The sequence below is a fragment of the Felis catus genome, chromosome E3, assembly GCF_018350175.1.
Source record: "Felis catus isolate Fca126 chromosome E3, F.catus_Fca126_mat1.0, whole genome shotgun sequence".
NCBI lineage: Eukaryota > Metazoa > Chordata > Mammalia > Carnivora > Felidae > Felis > Felis catus.
Window position 1 is genome coordinate 23,750,327 of NC_058383.1, and position 25,638 is coordinate 23,775,964.

At 50.9% G+C, this 25,638-nt stretch overlaps 1 protein-coding gene and 1 non-coding gene across 16 annotated transcripts in view; both read right to left on the minus strand.

The window, feature by feature from the left end:
* POLR3E (RNA polymerase III subunit E) overlaps window positions 1-21,612 on the minus strand; it is a 34,003-nt gene extending 12,391 nt beyond the window's left edge. For 10 of the 15 annotated variants that reach the window (XM_023246304.2, XM_023246302.2, XM_045047529.1 and 7 more), the window contains exons 1-12: window positions 21,464-21,612; window positions 15,166-15,239; window positions 13,773-13,823; window positions 11,360-11,437; window positions 10,495-10,610; window positions 10,017-10,099; window positions 4,234-4,341; window positions 3,839-3,888; window positions 2,039-2,158; window positions 982-1,067; window positions 564-608; window positions 378-469 (exon numbers count right to left, since the gene is read on the minus strand). In XM_023246304.2, the coding sequence (XP_023102072.1) occupies window positions 378-469; window positions 564-608; window positions 982-1,067; window positions 2,039-2,158; window positions 3,839-3,888; window positions 4,234-4,341; window positions 10,017-10,099; window positions 10,495-10,610; window positions 11,360-11,437; window positions 13,773-13,823; window positions 15,166-15,201 (865 nt within the window). In that variant the 5' untranslated portion in view covers window positions 15,202-15,239; window positions 21,464-21,612. Of the gene's footprint in view, window positions 1-377; window positions 470-563; window positions 609-981; window positions 1,068-2,038; window positions 2,159-3,838; window positions 3,889-4,233; window positions 4,342-10,016; window positions 10,100-10,494; window positions 10,611-11,359; window positions 11,438-12,867; window positions 13,001-13,772; window positions 13,824-15,165; window positions 15,240-17,589; window positions 18,131-20,822; window positions 21,106-21,463 lie in introns of those variants that run through there. The other 5 variants (XM_045047525.1, XM_023246303.2, XM_019820805.3 and 2 more) reach the window with 5 other exon arrangements.
* A 180-nt stretch (window positions 21,613-21,792) lies between these two features.
* Window positions 21,793-21,874, minus strand: TRNAL-AAG. The gene has a single exon. It is a non-coding gene; the product is annotated as a tRNA-Leu (tRNA).
* Window positions 21,875-25,638: the final 3,764 nt, after the last annotated feature.

Genomic DNA, 25,638 nt, shown 5'->3' on the forward strand with positions numbered 1-25,638 from the left:
AGTGCAAGCAAATGAATGGAACTCATGTTCATGTGCAAGGCTCTGTATAAGCCACATAGAAACGTCGTCTCTGAATCCTCATCTCAGCCCCCTAGGAGCTTAGTTCCTTTTTACAGATAAACTTAGGCTCAGGAAGGTCAGTGACCTGCCCAGGCTCACACAGGAGGGGAGTGGCCAGGGCGGAACAGGATCCAGAGCCTGGCTGCGGGAGCCCGCTGCAGTACCTTCCTTCCAGACAAGGCTGGAGCTGTAAAGCTGGGCACACTCTGGGTGGTGGGGGCCTCTGGCCTCGCCCCTAAGTCCTTAGTCTCTCCTAGATTGTTTCCCCAGGAAGTGGCAGGGCTGGGGTCCCCCCAGGGGAAAGGGTGTCCACCCACCATTCTTCATCAGGATCTTGATCTGATCGGCCAGGGGCAGGGTACGCAGCTGGGCCATGGACAGGACGTTGCTGGGGGCCACAGGTTTATCTCTGATGAAAACAGAGGTGATGGGTTACAGGACGGGATGTGGGGGAGGTCTGGGGTGGGGGTGGGGAGGATGGCGTGTGGCCCGAATCTACTCACTTCTCCTCCTCTGGGCTGGGTGGCATCAGCATCATGAGGTACTCACTGCAGGGAAGAGGGCAGGGTCAGGGGCTCCCGGGCTCTGTCCCTGCCCCACACCTGCCTGTGAACCCAGACTGCACCTAAGCTGAAGCATCCCCAGGGAAGGGCTGGGGGGTGGAAAAGCAGACAGAAATCCATCCCCATACTCCCTAGCACCCCACCCGCCCCAAACTTGTAGAGAAAGGAGAACCATCTCTTCCCACACCCACTCTCCTGGCCCTCTCCAGAGGACGAAGGACCCCTCCCCATGTCCCTCCTCCACGCTACAGAAGGGACCACAGTCCCTAGGAAGGCCCCACATCGAAGGGACCCTCCTAGTGCCAGTGACAGGCTCAGTAGCCCATAGGGATTAACACCATGGACCGGAGGACCTCACCTGGGTGACTTGACAAGCTCTGTGTTCTCAACCCCGCTGGAACCCTGGCACAGGAGGTACTGGCGCTCGTGCTCAGAGCGGCTGTCCTGTTGGTGGAGGGGCAGGGTGGGAGGACCCTCCGCCACCCCCTACCCAGCCCTTCTGCCCTCCAGTTTTCACCCCTCTATCACCTTCCACTCCAGCCACCTACTGTCTGGCCCCAAAGCCAACCAACACCTGAGCATGGCATCCAAGGCCTCTGTGATGTGGCCTCAACCAACCATTTCCAGCTTTGTGACTGAACAGCCCCAGCACCCATGCCTAGGGGCCCTGTCTGTGACACAGGACCACTAAAAGCAACGATAAAAATAACAGCTAACAGTCAGTGAGCACCTACTATGTGCCAGGGTCTAGTCCAATGGCTGCATATATATCTCAACTTATCTCATTAGGTAATTTGCCTAGAGTCACACACTAGGAAATAGCAGAGCTTCTGAAGTCTGACTCTAAGACTCTGTCAACACGAATCTTTCAGAAGATTCCAGAGAAATCATGAGTTGTTCCTTCCCCAGAAAAATGTTAGGGAGCCCTAGCCTCTGGTGTCTTTGGCTTTGATTCAATTGTTTCCCTTACTCAACAGTTTCAAGGATTGGGCTCAAGGTCAACACACCAGATAAAAAGCAAGTATAGTCAAAAGCACCCTTGGCAAATACATGGTGAACTTGGCCCAGGGAAGAGATGGCCAGTTCTCTATCATGCGCTTCCGTTCAGGACCCGTGATGCATAAAAATACATAACTAAACACCAGCCCCACCCCAGAGCGCGTAAGATGCTCACACTTTGGCAGAGTCTGGGGGGCCGAAACCCCTGACCCAAGAAACAGCAGACTCACTTCTCGGTCTCCTGCTCCCTTGGGGACACTCAGTGGACCAGCTGGATCAAGGGACAAACTGCCCATAGGACTTCATCCTCCCTCCCTGGGCTACCACTCAATGTGAAACCAGTTCACGGTGAGACAGTGAGGCCACACTGGGCACCAGGCTTTGCTCCCAGGACCGCCCTGGGGCCCCCGGCTCACCCTCAGGCCGTAGTAGTGCAGGTGGACCCAGGGCTCCTCGGCGTGCTTCTTCTGCAGGAACTCGTAAGACTGCACACGGCGCTGGCGGGCCTGCTCTGACTCAGGACGGGAGAACCGCACCTGGGAGGGGCGTGGTGGCCTCAGGCCCAGGACACAACCCGGCTGCATTCCGCGCCCACCAGGAGGCTGGAGAACCCCACACCTGGGGCACCTCCCACCCCCGAGCCCCCCCATTTCCTGACACAGGTCTCTTAATACAGCTCCAACCACATCCCTCTCTGTGACTCGCCAACACAGGCCACAGAGCAGCTTTCTCTTGCCTCCGCCTGCCGGCACCCACTCTATTTCCACTCCCGCTGGCAACAGGACCCCCGTTTTCCTTTAGGAAACGCCCAGTTCCCCCTCAGTTTGGGAGAGCAAATATCCCTCCCCCGCCCCCACCCCCACACACGTTCCCAGCCACAGGAGTGGGCACGTGACTCAGACCTGAACAATCCGAGCACCAAATCCTCTTAGCCACAGGGGCTGGTTCAGGGTTGGCCAAGCCAACGAGTCCAGTCTGGGACTTTAGTTAGAAGTAATGAGAAAGAAGTTTCTTTTCCCCTGGGGTCTTGGAAGCTGGGAGGATGTGAGCCTGGAGCTGGGACAACTCTGTACCACTGGGGACAGACACCCTGCCTGAGAAAGAGGCCAAAAGAGGCAGGCAGAACCTGGAGGTGGAGATGGAGAAACCAGGTCTTGATGACAGAGTCTGAGCACCTGAATCCAGCCACACCTGAAGCTACCCCTCAACTTTTCAGTAACAGGGACTAATACATTCCATTTGGGGCTCATGCTAGGTAGATCTGGGTTTCCGTTGCTTAGAGTAGACAGAATGAAGCCCTGACTCACCCCTCCTGTGAAGGGCACCTACACAGAGGCATTGGCTGGATTATCGAATCCTGGGATTCTTTTTTTTTTTTTTAAAGTAAGCCCCATAGCCAACTGGGGCTTGAACTCCTGACCCTGAGATCAAGAGTTGCACGCTCCACTGCCAGCCAGGCACCCCAGGATCCTGGGATTCTGTATGGGTCCTTTAAGGCACATGGGCCTACAAGTGCCTTGTTAAACAAGGGCCAGTGAGTAGAGAAGGGAAGGAGGGTTCTAAGATCACTCACCAAGCTACTGAGAACAGGTGAGCGCCACCCCCCTCCCCGCCCCCTTACATCAGTATCTGCCTGTCCTTCAAAGATGTGCAAATGCTTACAACTTTAGCCACATTTGTCATCCGCATCAATATTTGTGCAGGACTCTTCTCTAAATGCTCATTTTAACCTAACTACGCTTACAGAGAGGAAGCTTCAGAAGCCATAAGTGGAAGGTCAATATTCTTCCGATAATGTTTGATATAGGAATAAGAATTAAGAGAGAACTGTTGCATCTGCACACCCCTGAAAAGACAGAATTACATGGTTAATTAATGCGGCGTTTTCGCTCTGCTAGGACCTGGGCTTCATGGCACAGGCTGAGGGTTCACTGAACCTTCTGGGCCCTGGGTCCCCAACTCTACAGAACCCCAGGGCTGCTATCCTGTTTACAGCTGGGATAAGTCAGGCCGGGCAGAGACCAGCTTATCCCCCCCCAAGTCACCAGCAAAAAGGCTCTGAAGGAAACACGGTTTCGGTATCTGTCTCCCCCCTGGAGCCCGTGTTCCGCAGAGACCCTCCCGGCCCCTGCAGCCTCCGGGCAGCTGAGCTCCGAGGCCAGCCTGCCGCCTCTGCAGGCGGCACCCTCCCTCTTCTCGGGGCTAGAGCTACTCACCGTGATCTGCTTCACATCTTCTTCTGCCTCGTCCTGCGAGGAGTCTCCTGCTGTGAGAAAAAGCGGAGAGAGCGCGGCCCCTGCTTGCAGCCTCCGGTGGCGCCCCTACTCCCTGCTCTCAGCCCCACCGACACGGAAGGCCTCAGGCAGAGGTGTCAGTTCTCCTTCTAGACGGAGGCAGCTGCACAAGTCAGTGGTTCTCACCGGGGACAATTTTGCCCCCGCCCCAGGGACAAGGGGAAACACGGGAAGATGTTTTTGGTTGTTACAGTCGCAGAGGGGAGTGCTAGGGCACCCAGGGGGTAGCGGCAGCCGTGCTGCTCAGTGTCCTAGAAGCCAAACCCCTGGGCTAGTTTTTTCTACACTAACAGCAGGGCTGGGGGGCCAGAGCTCACCCTCATTGGCCGCCTCCCTCTCTCGGTGCTTGGCGTCTGCCTTATCCAGGTAGGAGAAGCTGGGCCGCAGCTGCAGGATGCCGTGTAAAGGAGTCAGGTGAAGCTCACCTGGCAGAAGGGGGGCGTGGACGTGACTCTAGGAACCGGGGTCAGCCCACCGGCTTGGCTCACGGTAGTCCCGAAGGGCCCTGGACCCCTGCAAAGACCTTGACCCACCGCCAAACCACCTCCCACCTCTGCTCTGGCCCCTAGTCCCAGAGCTTTGGGACCACCAGGCCAGCGGCCACTCCCAGCACCCCCGGCCCTGCCGGATGCAGTAAACGCACAACCGCACCAGGACGTGAATCCAGACTCTTCTGCTCGAAGTCACTTCTTTAAGCCTGCCTGCATACGGCCCCCTCCCCACAAGCATCCCACACCTTCCCAGCCCGTCCCCACTCCCTTTCCCCTGGCTGCTTGCTCTGGCCACACCGGGCAACTGCTCCACACCAAACACAGCCTGCTCTTTCCCACCAGGCCTTCGCCGGACACCTTCAATGCCCACCCCCTGCTCCTCACACACTCAGACTGTCTCCGCTCATCCTCCAACTCTGCTCATCAAAATCCCACCCGATCCGCACAGAAGTCAGCTAGTGCAAATGTGGTTGGAGGAACGGCCCCTGGTGCGGCCAGCTGGAGGAGTGTCTACACAGTCTCGGACAAAGATCACTAGGAGGCAGTGCAAAGATAATCCACTTCTATCAAGTCAACGTGCGCTTGAAAGAGAAGACATCAGATGCTAAGGCTCTGGTAAGTGGCTCTGTGAAAGCTCTCTGGGCCCCAGAGGGAGCGGAGTGCTCGCAGTCAGGAGTAAAGAAACAAACGATCCTACAAATACCGTATGATTTCACTCATATGTGGAATTTAAGAAACAAAACAAATGAACAAGAAAAAAGAAGAAACAAACCAGAGGGGGGGAAAGAAAAAGACGGGGCACCTGGGTGGCTCAGTCGGCTGAGCACCCAACTTTGGCTCAGGTCATGATCTCGCAGTTCATGGGTTTGAGCCCCATGTTGGGCTCTGTGCTGACAGCTCGGAGCTTGGGGCCTGCTTCCGATTCTGTGTCTCCCTCTCTCTGTGCCCCTATCCTGCTCATGCTCGGTCTCTGTCTCTCTCAAAAATAAATAAGAACGGTAAAAAATAGAAAAAAAAAAAAAAAAAGCAGAGACTGAACTACAGAGAACACTGATGGTTACCAAAGGGGAGGTGGGGGGGATGGGTGAACTAGGGAAGGGATTAAGCGTACACTCATCGTGATGAGCAGCTAAGTCATATATAAAATTGCTGAATCATTCTGTTGTACACCTGGCTCTAATAGAACACTGGACATTAATTGTACTGAAATGAAAAAAATAAAAAAAGAACCATCCTACCACCCTACATAGAATAATTTTCAGGTATGTTAAAAATTTAGTATAAAATACTATAAATACTAGAAAAACATTTTTAGGAGAACCTCTTAAGATGGCAGAAAGCATCCTAAGAAACACCACAAGAGACACAGGAGGAAAAAGGACAGGTAAGTTTAGCTACAGAAAAACACAATCACGTTGGGAAGATGGCAAAGGTTCTAGAGATGGATGGTGGTGATGGTCGGATGCCAACACGAATGCCCTTAACATCACTGGACTGTACACTTCAAAATGGTTAAAATGGTAGGGGCATCTGGGTGGCTCAGTCGGCTGAGCACCCAACTTTGGCTCAGGTCATGATCTCGCGGTTTGTGAGTTCGAGCCCGGCATCAGGCTGTCTGCTGTCAGCACAGAGCCTTCTTTGAATCCTCTCTCCCTCTCCCTCTTCGCCTCTCCCCAGCATGCGCTCTCTCTCAAAAATAACATTAAAAACAAAAAAATAGGGGCGCCTGGGTGGCTCAGTCGGTTAAGCATCCGACTTCAGCTCAGGTCATGATCTCACAGTCCGTGAGTTCGAGCCCCGCGTCGGGCTCTGTGCTGACAGCTCAGAGCCTGGAGCCTGCTTCTGATTCTGTCTCTCCCTCTCTCTCTGACCCTCCCCCATTCATGCTCTGTCTCTCTCTGTCTCAAAAATAAATAAACGTTAAAAAAATGGAAACATGTTTAAAAAAAATAAATAAACATTTTAATAAATAAAAAATGATTAAAATGGTAAATTTTAGGTTCTGTATATTTTGCCATAATAAGAACTAATTAAAAGAAAGAAATGAATGGTCCCAGCTGCAAGGGTGGGCTTTGAAGAACTATTTCCTTGGGGGCTCCTGAGTGGCTCACTTGGTTGAACATCCAACTTGGGCTCAGGTCATGATCTCATGATTCATGAGTTCAAGTCCCGTGTGGGGTTCTATACTGACACCTCAGAGCCTGGAGCCTGCTTCAGATTCTGTGTCTCCCTCTCTCTCTGTCCTCCCCTGCTCATGCTGTCTGTCTCTCTCTCTGTCTCTCTCTCAAAAATAAACAAACGTGCAGGGGCGCCTGAGTGGCTCAGTCAGTTGGGCGTCCGCCTTTGGCTCAGGTCTCACGGTTCGTGGGTTCGAGCCCCACATGGGGCTCTGTGCTGACAGCCTGGAGCCTAGAGCCTGCTTCGGATTCTGTGTTTCCCTCTCTCTCTCTGCCCCTCCCTTGCTCATGCTCTCTCTCCCTCTTAAAAATAAACATTAAGACAATATAAATAAATAAATAAACATTTAAAAAATTTAAAAAAGACCTATGTCCTTAAGGGGCACTTGGGTGGCTCAGCTGAGTTGGTTAAGTGTCCAACTTTCGGCTCAGGTCATGATCTCACAGTTGTTAAGATCAAGCCTTGCATCGGGCTCTGGGCTGAGCATGGAGCCTGAATAAGATTCTCTCTCTCAGTGGCACAAGAACAGACACTCAGATCAATGGAACAGCATAGAGAACCCAGAAATGGACCCACAAACAGATGGCCAACTAATCTTTGACAAAGCAGGAAAGAATACACAATGGAATAAAGACAGTCTCTTCAGCAAGTGGTGCTGGGAAAACTGGACAGCGACACGCAGAAGAACGAACCTGGACCACTTTCTTACACCAGACACAAAAATAAACTCAAAACGGATGAAAGACCTCAATGTAAGACAGGAAGCCATCAAAATCCTCGAGGAGAAAGTAGGCAAAAACGTCTCTGATCTTGGCTGCAACAACTTCTTACTCAACATGTCTCCAGAGGCAAGGGAAACAAAAGCCAAAATGAACTATTGGGACCTCATCAAAACAAAAAGCTTCTGCACAGCTGGGGCACCTGGGTGGCTCAGTCAGTTAGGTGTCCCACTGTGGCTCAGATCATGATCTCAGGGTTTGCAAGTTCAGGCCTCGCATCAGGCTCTGTGCTGACAGCTCAGAGCCTGGAGCCTGCTTTGGATTCTGGGTCTCCCTCTCTCTCTGCCTCTCCCCCACTTGTGCTCTCTGTCTCTCTCTCTCTCTCTGTCTCTCAGAAATAAATAAAATGTAAAAAGCTCTGCACAGTGAAGGAAACAATCAGCAAAACTAAAAGGCAACCAACGGAATGGGAGAAGATACTTGCAAACGACATATCAGATAAAGGGTTAGTATCCAAAATCTATAAAGAACTTATTAAACTCAACACCCAAAAAACAAATATCCAGTGACGAACGAAATGGGCAAAAGACATGAACAGACACTTCTCCAAAGAAGACATCCAGATGGCCAACTGACACATGAAAAAATGCTCAATATCACTCATTCGTTATCAGGGAGCTACAAATCAAAACCACAATGAGATACCACCTCACACCTGTCAGAATGGCTAACATTAACAACTCAGGCAACAACGAATGTTGGCGAGGATGCGGAGAAAGAGGATCTCTTTTGCATTGTTGGTGGGAACACAAGCAGGTGCAGCCACTCTGGAAAACAGTATGGAGGTTCCTCAAAAAACTAAAAATAGAACTACCCTACGACCTAGCAATTGCACTAGTAGGCATTTATCCAAGGGATACAGGTGTGCTGTTTCGAAGGGACACATGCACCCCCATGTTTATAGCAGCACTATCAACAATAGCCAAAGTATGGAAAGAGCCCAAATGTCCATCCATGGATGAATGGATAAAGAAGATGTGGTGTATATATATATATACAAAGCAGTATCACTCAGCAATCAAAAAAAATGACATCTTGCCATTTGCAACTACGTGGATGGAACTAGAGGGCATTATGCTAAGTGAAATTGGTCAGAAAAAGACAAATATCATATGACTTCACTCATGAGGACTTTAAGATACAAAACAGATGAACATGAGGGAAGGGCAGCAAAAATAACATAAAAACAGGGAGGGGGCAAAACAGAAGAGATTTAAATACGGAGAACAAACAGAGGGTTACAGGAGGGGTGTGGGAGGGGGGATGGGCTAAATGGGGAAGGGGCACTAAAGAATCTACTCCTGAAATCATTGTTGCATATATGTTAACTTGGATGTAAATTAAAAAAATAAATTAAATAAAAATACCCCCCCCAAAAAAATTCTCTCTTACAGGGCACCTGGGTGGCTCAGTTGGTTAAGCATCTGACTTCAGATCAGGTCGTGACCTCACGGCTCACGAGTATGAGCCTCACACCGGTGGTGCAGAGCCTGCTTGGGATCCTCACTCTCTCCTCTCTCTCTGCCCCTCCCCCACTCGTGCTTTCTCTCTTTCAAAATAAATAAACTTTAACTAACAAACAAACAAGCAAACAAACAAGATTGTCTCTGTCTGACCCTCTCTGGCTCACACACATGCCCACTCTCTCCATAAAATAAATATTAAAAAAACAAACAAACTATGTCCTTGAGACACAGGTTCAAAAAAGAAAAGCTGATACAACTTTTGAGTCTATTCTAGTTTGTTTCCTAAGTGTCCAAATTAGTTTTATTGCTTTATGAACTCTAAACATGTACACTACCTTGTACTTTTTAAAGGCTTTATTAGACCATAACAATGGCATACAAAACCCACCCACTTAACGCATACAATTCAATGTATTTCATACATTCCTGGAGTTGTATCACCAGCACCACAATCAATCTAAGAACATCTTCATCTCCCAGAAGGAAAACCTGAGCCCATCCTCAGCCACAACGCATTCTACGGGCAACCGCTCTCTGCTTTGTCTCTACTGACTTGCCTCTTATGGACACTTCACGTGAAGGGACTCATATATGTGGCCCTTTGTGACTGGCTTTTCTCGCTGAGCATCATGTTTTCAAGGCTCGGGCACGCTAGGGCTCCGAAGCACCAGTGTGCCATCTCTCACACAGCTGCAGGACACCGTGCTCCTGGCATCGGCTGACGGACTTCCGGATTGTTTCTGCCTTTTCACTATTATGAATGATATTGCTATGAACATCCACGTACAAGTTTTCTGTGGACATTGCATTTCTCTTGGATAGATGCAGTCTAGGAGTAACACTGCTCGTGCACAAGTACCTTATATTTAAAACCAAATGCTACCACCTGTCTCAAAAGTTATGCCGTGCGTATGTCTGTGTCCCAGGAGGACAATGACCTTGGATGCCCCATCCCTATCAGGTCAGGCAGCATCAGGAGGCAGAAGTCCTCAGTGGTGGCCGACTCCAGCTCCCGCGATCTGTCATTTCTACAACTTGCCTGGCCCCTGCGGGTGTCCAGCTTTAGGGGAGCAACAAGCTGGGTACCAGGCTAAGGACAGCCTCCCCGTCCCGGCCCCCATCCTGCTTCTCTCCCACTCCAGAGACCTCGAGGAGCCACGGCGGCCCGGACGCCCAGTGCGGGTACCTTGCCTGTAGAGTGCAGCGGCGTAACGGGCCGTGTTACTGGTACTCTGGGAGGAGCAGAACGTCTGCTTGTCCATCAGCTTCCTGGGAGCAGAAGGAGAACAGAAGGGAGCAGAAGGAAGCTCTAGACCCAGGGCACGGCAGACAAAGCCCCTCTACCCCAGACGCCTTCTGAAAGCCAACACCAAGGAACAGGGACCGAGGCCCCAACTCAGCATATGGGAGCCTCAGCAGGGAAGCTGGGGATGAGGTTCGTGGCCCAAGGACAGGGGTGGGTACAAGCCCCACTCCCATCACGGGGCCTCTCCACAGAGAAGACACTTGCTGCAGGGCAGGGTTGCTCCAGGCCCAAGCATGTGAAGCTGGGACGCTGGTAGGGAGCCCAGCACAGGGGCACAAGGGCTCAGGCGATCCACAGGCCTTCAAAAGGCTCGTACTGGAGCACACCAAAGCCTGGAGACCGGGCCCAGGGAACTCACGAGGAGTATGTGCTGCTCTCGTCTGCACAGGCGCCATCCACGTTGAGTGCGATCTGCTCCCCTTTGCTGCGGCAATAGTTGGGGTTCAGGGTGTCGATGGCCATCTCAAGCTCTACCTGTAGGCACCAAGCACCCCCACCAGATATGAGGAACACAAGAACATCCCCAACCTGCCCACACCCACCTCCTGACCCCAGTCCCTGCCAGTCCCAGCCCTGCCCAGAAGCAAGCCCCCAGGCTTCAGTCTCCACTGAAGGCCATAAACCCAAATTCTGACAGAAAGGCCAGAGTGCTTTCTGACTCCTCCCTGATTCCCAGGCAGGAACTTTTCTGGTGGGAGTCACGTAGTTTTGTTTGTCCTCCCTATTCTACCCTCCAAAATCTAAACTGGGTGCCAACATTAAAAAACCAACAGATTTTTCTCATAAAAATTCTCATGTCCAATTTCTCTTAAAGAATCTGGGGGTGGGGGGCTGCAGCCACCCGCCAGACAGGGTAGGGCACACCTACAGTTCTCCTGGCCCCTAGCACCCCAGCCCTTCAAGGCACTGGATGATCCCCCTTATCAGAGCTGCTGCATGCTGGCCCCTGCCTTATCCTGTGAACATGAGCCCCCCATTCCCAGTCCCTAACTCCTCTCAAGACTTCTTACTCCCTGGCCTCTCTGGAGCTGCCCACCCTCTTTCCTCCTGGAGACTTTCCTTCCTTGGTGGCCTTCTCAGCTCTGGAAGCGACTGGTTCTCCTCTGAACCCTCCAATCGCCCGTTTTGTGGGCTTCTAGTCCCCAGAGGGCCTGTCTGCTCTTTCATCAGCCCCCACCCATAGCACCCCTCCCCTCCTCCACCTCCATCAGAGGGCAGCCCACCTTTTGCTGCTTGGGCTTGATCTTGGCCGAGAGGTGTGGAATGTCATCATAGGTCATCGAGGCTGGACGCACAGGGTACTGGAGAGTAGAAGGGAGCTGTCTGTCCACTCTGCCCAGCCCAGCCCAGCGCTGGGCTCGAAGACTCCAACCAAGATTCAATGCCAAGCAGAGACCAGAGATCCCCACTGGGCCCTTCACACTGGCTCCACCCAGCTTCCTCCCAAAGGGCCATTTTCGTAGATCTCCAACCTCCGAGGGACAAGCCTAAGCACCAGGAACCCCAACAGGCCCCGGTGCACAGTGCCCTGCAGGTTTTGTCCGGTAAAGCCACAGGACACTGCCGTGGAGGCAAGACTAAGGGTCCACGGTCTAGCTGCCAGTTTACAGGCCATCCAGGTGGAGAAGGACAAGGCAAAGGAGACCACGGGAAGCACAGAAGAAGACCTGACCAGCGACATGCCGTGGGCTGCTCAAGAGGGAATTCGCTACCCCATTCTCTCTCCGGCACCCTGTGAACTTTTCCGTAATAAAAAGCTGCTGATGACTGGCTCAGAGAGCCCCCTCTGGGCCTCAGTGTCACCATGTGTGAAGCTATTTTATGTCACTCTTTAATATACTGTTCTCAAGTCACTTCTTTGCTCTGCACACACTGGGGTCACCTTCCCATGCCCATCCTCACAGGGGCACCTTTCCTTTCCTTTCTCCTGCACCGAACGGATGCTACAGGATGGGCAGATGAGTCACGGTTTGAAGCGCCCTCATGCCCGAACCAGACCACCTCTGGAAGGAGCCTGCTGGGGGCGGGGCAGCATGTAAAGTGAGCCCTCTGCGTGGGGGCCGCTGCAGATCCTGTGTTCCGGCCCAAGGAAATGGTTATTTCCTAAAAGCTCAAACAACACACTGACTCCTCCCTGATTCCCGGGCAGGAACTGAGGGCCGCAGTAGGACGAATAGCTTGCAGCCCAGCTGGCCTGGACTGAGCCCTTGAAAAAGGCCCCGGCTGGGGCAGGCTGGCCCACAACAGCATGGGAGGCCCCTAGTCGGCCGAGGTTCAGGGCGGCCCTGTACCCTCCTGATCTCGGGCTGGGACGGGTGGTGGTGGATGGCACAGGTTCGAGAATCAGGCCCCGGTTCCGCTCCCAACTCTGCCTCTGGCAGCCTATGCGCTTGGGCCGGCTCCTCACTTCACAGGGTGTCCTCACCTCACAGGGCTGCTTGGGGCAGGGAAGGAGGCTGACAGGGGTGGCCACTAGCCCAGGGCCTGGCACACCGCGAACACATATGGGGTCACTGTCACCACTGCCAGTTCCCCCATCATTTTGCAGCCAATCAAGGAAATCGGTTCAGAAGGCCTGAAGGACAGGCCCCCAGCCACATGGCCTGTAAAGGCAGACCCTGCGGGGCTGGTGAGGAAGGACGCTGGGCCCCTTCCCAGCTCACACTTGGGGCACCACCATCGCCGCCCTGCCCTGGGCCCCTTGCAAGTTACTAGCCTCGATGTGCCTTACCTTCTCACAGGCGACAGGAGACAAAATACTTAAAACCATACTTATTGTTGGAAATGTAAACTGGTACAAAGCAGTCTGTCCATTACTCTAAACATTAAACACAGAGTATCCAGTGGACCCAGCAATTCGGCTCCTAGGGATATGCCCAAGAGAAATGAAAATACCTGTACGGGGGCATTCACAGCAGCACCGTTCCTAATGGGCCCAAAGTGAAAACAACCCAAACACCCATCAGTGAACGGATAAACGAAATGTGGTATATATATCCACACAATGGAGTACTATTCATCCATAAAGAGGAATGAAGCACTGATACATGCTATGAGTAAACCTTGAGAACATGATGCTAAGTAAAAGAAGCCCATATGACATGATTCTGTATGTATGAAACATCCAGAACAGGCAAATTCAGCGAGAAAACAGGTTAGTGGTTGCCTAGGGATGTAGGCAGGAAGGGAGACAGGGGACAAAACTGTCCTAAAATAGACTGTGGTGCTGAGGTCCGTGTTGGGCAGTGTTTCGAGCACTTTAGTGTGGATTCACCCCACCCCAAAGGGGACCCTACAGGGCAGGTATAGTGTTACCGCCACCATTTTGCAAACGGGGAAACGGAGGCACAGAGAGCTTAAGGGCCTGGCTCGAGGGCTCACAGCTAAGTCACGATGGAGCTGGGCCTCAATGCAGCTGCCTGTCCCCAGAGCCCAAGCTTTAACCACTACACTGTTCTGCCTCTCACAGCTGCCTTGGTTTTCCCATCTTCAAAATGAGAGACTATTAACCTGCCCGCCCACAAAGGCCAAGAAAACCACCTTATCGCCCACTCTGTGCCCAGAACACCCAGCAAGGCTGAGGTTCCCCCCACTCCAACCCTCGAGTTTCCCTTCACCCTCAGGTCTCATCATTACCTGAAACAGATAGAGCTTCTCCGCCAGACTTTTGGCCAAGTACACATCGATCTGGGAACAAGGGAAGAAGACTTAAGCAGGAGACAGAACCAGTGCCTGGCTTGCCCCGGCATCCCCCGCTCCTCAGATTTCAGGAAGGGATAGTGGCTCCTAGAGGCAGTTTGGGGGAGGAGGGAACAGCTCAGCTACTGCTAGAAACAAAGGGGATGAAGTCTCCAGCTTCCCTCCCTACAGCTCCCAGGGAGACCGGAACAAGAGTTGCTGGCCCCCTCCCAGGGCCACTATTACTCAATAAAAATGTACCTTCCCCAGGGGTGCTCAGATCAGGATGCATCCTGAACCAGGTCAAATGCTTTTCTGATGAGGCTGGGGCAGAGAACAGCCTACCCACTTGGCTGCACTTCCTCCCCTGGCCTCCACCACCTACCCTGGACCACCTGTCACACCCCTCTTAGGGAGGTCCACAAGCCGCTCCAAGAATGATCTGGCCAAACTTGCTTTCTTCTCAACACTGACCACCCTGCCCCACCAAGCAGAGGTTTTACCTCCCTGCTTGCCGGCTCTTCGTATGAACCATGTTCTCTCCCACCACCAGGCCCAAAGGAGGAGTGAAGGGCATCGGCGCAAGGGAGGCCTATGTGAAGGGCATTCTAGGTGGAGGGAACGGCATGTGCAACGGCCCACCTGGAGGCACTAGGATGTGTCCTGATCCGGCCTCTGGAACCTACCTTCCCACCACCTACATCTTGAGACTCCTTTCTTTCAATGTTGCCCACAGATCCTAGGTTTCCTGAGGGCAAGACACTGCCTCCCTCACTGCTGTCATAGCCACCCCACCGCCCCCCCCCCCCCCCCCCGCCCCTGCATACAATGGATCCAGTGAACACTGCTGAATGACTTCTTGGTGGGCCCAGGAAGGGGGAATTGTCAAACCCATTCACACATTCAACGAATAGCCACTGAGTATCTAAGTGACAGGCACTGAACTTGGCTTTGCTGATACAATGGTGAAAGAACAGAAGCCCTCCCTGGTGAAGCCTACATTCTAGCGGAAGGAGATTTATGTCCAGGGGATGGTGAGTATTATAACCAAGCACAAGGCACGGCCATGTTCAGGGGTCTGGTGGGGGCAGGGAAGGCATACAGGAGAAAGCCACACAAAGGCGGCGGGGTGTGTCAGGGAATTCTCTTTGACGAGGAGATGCTAGATCAGAGACTGGGAGGAAGTGTAGGGTTCAGCCAGGCAGGTATCTGGAGGAAGAGGGAATAGCCTGGCTTAGGGGTCCCTGGGATGCCAACAGATGCCAGGCCGGCCTGAGGACAGATGGAAGGGGACTCATCCCTGGGCACTTCTCCCTGGTGGCCCTGGCAGAAGGTGGGAAGCAGCAGTTACCTCCTGTACGACTGGGTCATCCTCTTCATTGGCCATACTAGGGGGGGGCCAGCCGCACGATCCTCAGACTCAACCTGCAAGGGAGAGCAAGAGGCCTGAGTCAGTCGTTCAGCCAACACTCAGGGTTGCCCATGCTGCAACAGGCCCTGCTCTGGGAGGGAAGAGCCTGAGACACAGCAACTGACCCTCTTTCAACATCTTTTCTGGAGTCAACAATGGACGGCCAACGCAAACAAAAAGAGAAACCACCAAACCCAAGGTGCAAACAGGTGGACCCAAGGCAGCACATGTCGTCTGCACCCACAGGGAAGAATAAATGACCAGTTTTTCTTTTTTTTTTTTTTTCAACGTTTATTTTATTTTTGGGACAGAGAGAGACAGAGCATGAACGGGGGAGGGGCAGAGAGAGAGGGAGACACAGAATCAGAAACAGGCTCCAGGCTCTGAGCCATCAGCCCAGAGCCCGACGCGGGGCTCGAACTCACGGACCGCGAGATCGTGACCTGGCTGAAGTCGGACGCTTAACCGACTGCGCCACCCAGGCGCCCCAATGACCAGTTTTAAGGGGTTTTTGACCACTCCCAAAGTAGAGTTCACTGCCAGGCAGGAAGATGGAGGTTGGCTGGTCCACAGCCATGATGAAAACACCCGAGCACTAGTTTGGGGCCACGAGGAAGCATTAAAGACGAGTCTGACGTCCAACAGGAAGAGCAGGCAGTCCCAAGGCTTTCCAGAATGACTCTGAGTCTGATATTTGACTTTTAAGTGAACTTTAAGCCTAACCCCGCGTGAGATGATTTTCCCGTTTTGTGTGACACAAAATGACTCTCTTCACACACTTTAATGTATTCAACACAACAACCCCGCAAAAAAGATGGCTTGATTGTCCCCATTTTCTAATGGGAAACTGGAACTCAGGGACGCTTTGTGTGTATTAGCCAAGCCACAGAACAAGAGGATGCACTGGACTTCAAAGCCAGGCCATGTGACTCCAGGTAACAACTACAGGTAGGGGAGCTCACTCAGAGGGAAGGGAAGGGCCTTCCTGCCGGGGAGAAGGGGGGGGGGGTGGCATTTGGGCTGCGCCCTGAAGGATAGAAGGATTTGGAGGAGGGATTCCAGGTGACCGGAATCACCTCAAGCAACTGGAGAGGAAAGGCTGTAGGTCTCCACGGCAGAGGGGGAGTAATTTGGCTGGGCTAACCCTTCATATTCCCACGTGGGTCCCTTCAGAATCCCAGCGGCCCCCAGCCCCCTAGTTCTGGGTAAGACCATCACCATTTTTGTCTCATCTACTTAACTGAGCTAGTCAATATTTAAAAGGGCATCAGGGAGCCTGGGTGGCTCAGTTGGTTAAGCGTCCGAGTCTTGATTTTGGCTCAGGTCATGATCTCCCAGTGTGTGAGTTCGAGACCTGAGTCACATGGAACCTGCTTGGGATTCTCTCTGCCCTTCCTGCACTTGCTCTCACCTGCTCTCTCTCTCTCAAAATAAACTTAAAAGGGCGTAATACCTTCACCAGGAGTGGGATTCAATGGCTGAGCTGCACCACCTGAAATCATCTCATGCATTCCAGATACACGTTCTAAACTCAGCCTGCGCGGCACCAACACCAGCCTCATCCCTGAGGCCTCTGTTCCCATCACCCCACATCAACAACTCCGGTCAGCTCTACCTTTAAGGTAGGTCTGGGGTCTGGGCACCCCCACTGCTACCTCCCCAGTCCAGACAGCTCCAATGTCTGCCTGCATGACAGCAATGGCCTAAATAAATGCTCTCCCTGCCCCACCTGAGACGCTATGATCTTTGCCCATCCCCACAGCCAGTGCCAGTGATCCTTCTGAAAGTCATGTCGGAGCCTGTCACGCCTCTACCTTGAAGGCCTCCTGTCCCACTCAGGGCAGAAGCTCAAGTCTTTACGACGCACCTGTTGACACCACGGCCCCTTTCCCTCTCAGACCTCGCCTCCCCCGGGCTCCCTTCCTCCCTCTTCCCCAACCTCAGGCCTTGGGAACAGTTCTACCCTGGGAGCCTCATGGCTCCCTCCCTCACCTCTTCCAGGTTTTTGCTCAAATGTCACCTCACCGCTGAGACTTTCTCTGTCCACCCTATCCAAAAGTGCAACACCCCCCTCCAACTCCCGTCCCTGCTCTGATGCACACATCGCCACCTGACAGTTTATAGCTCTGTATTTATCACCTGTCCCCACCCCCACTGCCACTAGGCCGCAAATTACACGAAGGCAGAGGCTCTGCTCTATTCTGTCCCTTGCTGTAGCCCCCTGAGCCCACAGCAGGCACTCCCTACATACCTGCTTTCTGAATAAACGAACCACAGGAAGGCTACTTAATGGGGAGCTACCACAGGTTTCTGAGTGGAGGAAGACTTGAGGGGGCAAGAAGCAGGCCAGGGGAAGCCGGCTACCTCAACAGTTCTGGCTGGAGGCCTAGATGTAAACCAGAAGCCCCAAACCGACAGTTTTAGGTGCCCGCTCCTGCCCATCTGCGCTGGTTGCCAAGTGCCGCCGATGTATGTCAAGCACCTCGCTCCTCTGAGCTGGTTCTGTGGACAACAGAGACTGTGAACTTCCACCTGAGTGGAATGGGTCACAGGTACAAGAGGCGTAGCCTGGGAGGTTCCCCTGACGTAATCATTCCTGAGAAACCGGCTTTCTCGGCTGTTGCTGGGCTCCCTAGCTGTGCTCTGCTGGCCTCTCCCCTGGTCCCTGGGGAGCTCAGGGAGGCTGACCGACCTGGAGCTGGCGCTCCTCCCCCCTCCCACGGTACAGTGACCAGGGCGACACAGGGTTCTCACTTCTTTTCAGCCTCCCAGCCAACAGCATCCAACGTGGTGGCTTTCCAAGTTTTCAGCCTAAAACCTCTAGTAAGAAATCCATTTCATATACATGACCCAGAACATACACAAAATTATGTAACTAAACCAAGGCTTCACACACCCATAACTGCCCCTACTATACGTGGGGCAGTGGTGTTTTCTACCCTCGCCCATTAAAATTAAACATACTGGTAACAATCCTCTAAGGTGATTTTACATCCCCCTAATAAATTTTTTTTTAAAGTAATCTCTATGCCCAACATGGGGCTCCAACTAACCACGAAGAGATCAAAAGCCACATGCTCCACAGACTGAGCCAGCCAGGCGCCATTTACTAATAAATCTTGATCCACGATTTTAAAAGTACCCCTTCTGGGGTGCGTGGCTGGCTCAATTCAGTAAGCATCCCACTTTTGGTTTTGGCGCAGGGCATGATCTCACGGTTTGTAGGTTCGAGCCCTGACCCTGTGGAGCCTGCTTGGGGTTCTCTCTCTCCCTCTCTCTCTGCCCCTCCCCGGCTTGTGTTCTCGTTCGTTCGTTCTCTCTCTCTCTCTCTCGATAAAGTTAAAAAGAAAGAAAGAAAGAAAGAAAGAAAGAAAGAAAGAAAGAAAGAAAGAAAGAAAGAAAGAAAAAAAAGTCCCCCTTCAACAAGTTTCCCTGAGGCTCCTCTTTTCTACCTCCAACCCTCTCAGAGACAGCCAGAGTTGTCCCTGCCGAAAAGTAAAGCACATCATTCTCCTGCTCAAAACGCTTCAACTGCCACATAGAATAAAATCCAAATTCCCTTCCATGGCCCCAAGGCCCTATATGATCTTGGCCTTGCCTTTCTCTCACTAGCTACATGGCCAGGTAGCCACTTGCTGGGCCTCCAAAAGGCCAGGCCCCAGCCTGTCTCAGGACCTTTGCATGCCACCAATTTTCCCCAGGTGTTTTCAAAGCTGGATCTTTTTCATTAGGTATCACTGCCACCCAACCCCCTTCCAGGAGGAGAGGTTCCTTGACCACCCATCTTAAAGAGCTCCTCCACCAACTGGTTCCCAGGCACCACCACGCCCATTTTATTCCCTTCATGGTTCTTATCACAGTCTGAAACTACCTATTCTACGTGCTTATGTGTTGTCCACCTTCTGCACTAGAACAGAAGCTCCACGTGGGTCTCTCAATGCTTCAATTACCTCAACCATAAAGTGGAGATGATTATACGTACTTCATCAAGTTGTTATAAGGATTATTATCTTTCTTTTTTTTTTTTAATTTTATTTATTTTGAGAGAGAGAGAGAGAGAGAGAGAGAGAGAGAGAGAGAGAGATTCCCAAGCAGGCTAGCAGACTCCACACCTTTGGTGCAGAGCCTGATGCGGGGCCGATCCTACCAACCACAAGATCATGACCCGAGCAGAAATCAAGAGTTGGACACTTAACCAAATGAGCCACCCAGGCACCCCAGTATTAGTCTTTTTAAAATTCACGCTGTTCTCCCAGTGCCTAGAACAGTGCCTGGCATGAAGTAGACACTCAATACAGTACAAAGAATAATTAAATGAGTACGTGAAATCAGGTGGTTACAGACCCTTAACCCAGTAAGCCTAACTCAGGCCCAACCAGAGACTGGTGGCCTCACAGTGTGGGCCTCATGGCTACTTGAGAACAGACAGAGGCTATGGCCCAGGCAGAAGCAGGCTTCCCAGCACAAGTCAAGCTTCCCCAACTGCAGTGACTACCAATGACCACCCTGGCCTCAACCGGGCATCTTGCAGCCATAATGGTATTCTGGGGGTGGCTCCATGGCCTTGGGCACACAAAATTTCCCCCAACAGGGAGCTGCCAACAAATGTAAAGGGGACAAGGGTAGCAGGTGGAGCCAAGGGAAATACCTAAATACCACACCTGGGTGTATCCCTGTGTGCCTAGGAATCTAACCTGTCATCCAATCGTAAATGCACAGGCAATTTCAAAGACTCTCCAGCTACTGGGGGGAGAGGACAAAATACAACACAGTTAAGAGGAGAGTGCCCCAAGACAAAGGGTATCAAGGCCAGGATTCTAACTGCCTCTGTGCCTCCAGGGCAAGGCATCTCCCCTCTCTGGGCCACCTCTGTTAAAGAGTTAGCCTTGAGAAAAAGAACTAATTAGCCCTTAATTGAGCATCAGACCCTTCTCTAAAGACTTCACACACGTTCTCATCTTCTCAATAGTCCTTTAAGTCAAGATTCATCATTCCCAATTAAGAAATGAGGAAACGAAGATTCAGAGAGTATAAGTAATTCGTCCAAGGTCACAGTGCTGGAGGAAAGCAGAACCAGAGCAGAAACCTGGGTCCGGCTGATGTCAATGATCCCTTTCTTAACCATTATGCTGCACACCTTTCAAGTAAAAGGCAGTATGGTATAGTGGGTAAGAGCCTGGACTCTCAGAGTAGAACTACCCCGGTTCAAATCCCACCTCAACTACTTCCCAGCCATGGCCCAGCTGGGATTGCTTAATCTTGAAAAGTCTCGCTATTTTCATCCCTAAAATGGGGATAATGAAAGTACAGATCCCCCCAGGACTACAGCGAGGCTTAAAAAAGGTAATGAATGTAACCCGCAGGGAACTTTGTTATTACTTGGCAACATGTTTTCTTCCAACGTAGGAGAATATAACGCCGCCACACATCAAACGCAGCGAGCTGGGGCTTCTCGCGCCTTACCCTATTTAGCCCTCATCAACAGCCCTACGAGGTAGGAAATTTTATTATCCCCATTTTACAGAGGAAGAAACTGTGGCGACTGCTAAGATCTCCTCTATCACCCAACGATTCTAAAGCTAATATAACTGAACGACCTTGTTTATGTACTGGTTTACTTGACGTGCTTGCTGACACCTCCTCCGACCAAATGGTCAGGGCCGTATCCGCCGCACGTTGCTGGCTCTCAGTTAACGCTGAATGGTGGCCTGAATAGATGAATGAAGAATGCCGGGCCTTGCCGGGCGGAGGCTGATCTGGTTCAGCGGCGAGAAAGGGGCCCGGGCGGGCTTTGGGTACCCTCCCCCTGCCCAGCGGGGCGGGTCGCCGGCCCCGGGCCACACTGTCCAATGGGTTTCGCCTCCCTCACGGGTGGTCAGGCCCCCGTCCCTGACCATCCGCACGAGTAGCCGCGCTGGCGGGACACCGGCTGCCTTCGGACAGGTGCTCCCGTAGGATGCCCGCCTGGGCCGGGCGGGGCAAGGTGGCTAGACCCTGAGTCACCGCCGGCAGCCTCGCCCGCGGCGTCCTCGACTACCGGGCAGGACCGAGGTCTGAGGCCGCGGCCGGCCCGGATCAACGGAGGTCAGCCGTCCATCCTTCCCGCCCGAGTCCTGAGAGGCCCCCAGCCCCTGGGCTCGGCGCGGGCCTCCCGGCCTACTCGGCAGCCCAGCCCAGGCCCACCTCGCGAGTGCGGCCCGGCTCAAGCACGGGCGTGCGCTGCCTGCTCGGCACTCACCTCTCCGCGGGGGCCGCGCGCGGGCGGCGGCAACGGCCCAGGTACCCGCGGGCTGCAGAGGCGGCGGCGGCCCTGCTCTTCTCTTAGGCAGCGGCCATGTTGCTGGTGGAGAAACTCCAGCGGACACGTGGGGGGAGCGGGGCCGGGCCTAGCGCTTCCTTTTACCCACAATGCCCCGCCCCGGCGCGCGCGGCCCCGCCCCCTCCGCCTCTCCATTCATGCAGGCCGTCTGCCGGGTCTGGCAGCAGGGGGTGCTGATGAGCCAACAAAAACAGCAGATACAGAGCCCGGCAGGAAGGCGGTAGGGACAAAAAGGGAAAAAGCAGTGCTGGCAGCGGTGGGATTCGAACCCACGCCCCCGAAGAGACTGGAGCCTTAATCCAGCGCCTTAGACCGCTCGGCCACGCTACCCAGTTGTGGTAATGGCGTTCCGAGAAACTACTTAATACTTTTAGAAGCAAATTTTACTGGCATGTTTTGTATTTCAATTTATTCCGGTAGAGCTATTTCAAATATATCAAGCATTTAAAAGAAAATATTTGCTCCAATATTTAGACCCAGATTTGTTTCAAATAGATTTTACAGTAAAAAGCAGTTTAAGAATCCGTGTTCTTAGTCGGCTGTTTAACCTGGTGACCTCAGGCGGAGCCACGTATCACCGGAAGAAATGGTGGATTCGCCAGTAACTCGCACCAGGGGGCTCGGAAGGCTAAACCAGGGGAGCTGGCTTAGGCAGTTTTCTCTGAAAAGTTGTGTGTTTTAATTGTTAGTTACTCAACTAGTAAGTGAAGTATTGCAAAATATGAGAACTATGCAGATAAGGTACAAATGCTCTTTTACCTCTGACCCTCCTCCTAAGTCTCATCCACAGAAATGACTATTGTTCTCAACTTACTATGTGTCTTTCTGGACTTTTTGCTGTGAATTTATGTGGAGATAGATAGATAGATAGATAGATAGATATAGATATGTGGATATATATATATATATATATATACCCATAGGAAATTGATGTTTCGTGTGTGTGTGTGTGTGTGTGTATGGGTTTTTACATAAATATCATCATACTGTTACTATTGATATGCTACCGTTTTTCCACCCAAATATACTTTAAAAATATCTACCCATATTGATGTAAATAGATATTTAAAAATACAGAAAAAGTTCAAAGAAAAAATAATTATCCACATTCCCACCAACCTAATATTGTGGCATTTCACTTCCAATTCTTTTCCTATGTATATACTTTTTATTAAAAGGTACACAGGAAACGGTATGAATATGCTATCCTTTAAAAACTCCAGTTAAAATATACTAGACAATTAAAAAATTAAAAAAATAAAAATATACTAGACAATTACAAATTAAAAATAAAGCCTCCTTCCCAAACATCCTCCCTTGGCTATAACTATTATTATGATTTGATGTGTATTCAATCCATTTCTTATAATTTCATAACTATGTCTATGCCTACATAGATATTTGTGTGTGTATATATCTATGTATGAATCTATATTAATACCTATAGATATAAATATAGATATTTGTATGTGTATATATACATATATATATACACACTCATGGAAAATATATAGAGTCAATATATTGAATGGTCTTCTGTATGTTTTTCATTTACATAAATATTATTATGCCAAGATCATTCTGCACCTTGCTTTTCTACTCCAACATTATGAGGTCTATCACCATGCATGTAGATTTAATTTATTCCATGATGTGAATATAGACATATAGGTTGTTTATATTACATTGTTATATTCAAGTTTCTGGTTAATAAACAGTTGGCACATACCCTAACATTTGGGCATTCGATATTTCTCCTTCTCTTCAATTCTTCCTCAACCCACTTTTTTTCCCCACCTACCTTTAACATAAATATTGATAGGCAAATATTTCATTGCATGAGAAGAGTTTGCTGCTTTTAAAGGAATCCTTTAAAAATACAGAAGCAGCCAGCCGTCTGTTGAGGACACAGGGGATTCAAAGCTAAATGAGGAATAGTTCTTCAGATCAATAGAACATTAATCCAGTCACAGTGTTTTAGTACTAGGAGGGACTCTGTGAGTTGTGTGCTGGGTTTTCCAAAAGGAAATATCCCCATGGTGAAGGATAATTGCTGAAATCTCTGCCTAAGCTCACTTTTCTAAGAATTGCCTGACCAGCCTGGAGAGTAGATTCCTGAGTGTCACCATTGTGCTGTGACCCACTGGCCCTGCCACACCACGGCCAGTGGGTTCTATGGTAGATATAGGACTCAGATTCTCTTTTGAGAATCTGAACTGAAACATGGTGATTTCCTGATTTGTTAACTTGACCATTGTAAGTGTTACAGTGTTAAGCATTAGTGTCCAGGACTGACTAGAACAAGGGAGAAAGGGGCATTTGGGATGGCCATATTTTGTGAAATGGATTGGAGTAGAGAAAGCGAATGCATAGAAAAAGAAAGAATGATACGATGAGAAAAGCAGAGTCATAGAAAAATCCTAAAGGGTTTCTGACTCCCAGCTCAAGACCCTTCCTAGAACCCAGTGGGATTCACATTCTTGGAGACGTCCTTTTATCATTGCAATAAATACCCCTTTTCTGCTAAAGCTAGTGCTACCTGGTAGCTATCCATTGTAAGAAGTAACACACACACACACACACACACACACACCCCTCCTTGTATGGTAGGGGCTCAAATGAAGCTAGAGATATTTCTGACAGAACATTCTGGAGCAATTCACGTCTGTCTCTACTAATACATACTGGATGGGGTATTTAACAGGGAGTCTACACAGATGCAGGTCGATTCCGAAAGGCCGAGCCCAGGGCCTCCGTTTGGGAGTTTCTTGCAGTCTCCCAGCCCTACTACACAGCTGTCTGTGAGAATCAGATGTGAAAGTAATAAGCAGGAAAAGCAAAATGTTGTATCAGAACTCCTGGGCCCACAGGAGGGTCTTGAGGGTCTGTTCCAGCAGGGTCTGTCCTAGCAGCTTTAAGTAGGGAGGTGGAGGGAAGGGCTGAAACCCTGACTATCCCTTGGTATGCCTACTTCTCTGCCCCTGGTTAATGCGGCAGATGGAGGGGAGAAGAACCACAGGTCAGACACTGCCCATTTCTCCCCCGACCCCCAATCTAGGGCCTGTCAGGTGAAGAAGACTGGCTGTCTCTATGTCATAAACCCTCAGCTGCAGGCAGTGAGGATGGGCATGGGGACTCAGTCCTGGATCCCTCCATTCTTCACTCTCTTGCTCCTATAAAAGGAAAATTATCCTAAACCTGGATTGAGACAAACCCTTTCTGCATGAATCTCCTTCTGGAAAGAAATTAGTGTTCCTGATAAAATGCTTAAGCTTCTTCTTATGACATTTGATAGCATTGAGATTTGTGTCGTAAAGCTAGCTTTCTACCCACTCAATTGACTCTCATCTGTCAGTCAAGAGCATAGTGAACTTTTACGGAACATTCTTTTCAATTTAATCATTTCCTATAGAATGTGTCTACCAGGACAGAGGCCAAAAGATTGGTCACTGTGTGGGGGGTGCGGAAGGAGTGGGTGGGGGTATTATTGCTTGGGAAGAGACCCAAAGGAACTTTCTGGGGTGCTGTAAATGCTCAAAGTTCATCAAGTTGTATACTTAAGACTGTGCAATTTACTCTATATAGGTAATACTGTATTAAACAGTACATTTTTTGAACATTTTCCTACCAAATATGAATCTTTGGACCATTCTTGCAGCAAGATTGTAATAAAATTTTGACATAGGCTTGACACAAAACCATCTGAAAATTTTCCTCAACACTCTCCTTTAAACTTCAAGGCCCTTTTCCTCTTCCTCATGAAAGGGAATACTCTTTCTGGGTGGGAATCAGTTGTTTTTTTCCTTCCCAGAATCCTTTTCCCCATTTTCTGGTTCCGATATTGATTTTCCTTTGGGGAAACCTCCCTGTGGTCCTGGAGGAACAGTCCGTCAAAGGGCTAAGGGGGTGGGCACAAGACCCGACTGGACCAATCAGAGGCTTTAGCCTGGGAATCTGAATCTGGATACCACAGGGTTTAGCTCACTAGCAGGGTGATAGACTGAACTTCAGACCATCAGTTACCTTCTCCTTCCTGGATCTGCACACTCACCCTGGTACCTCCCCCTGATTCTTTCATTCTGTAAGCTTCCATT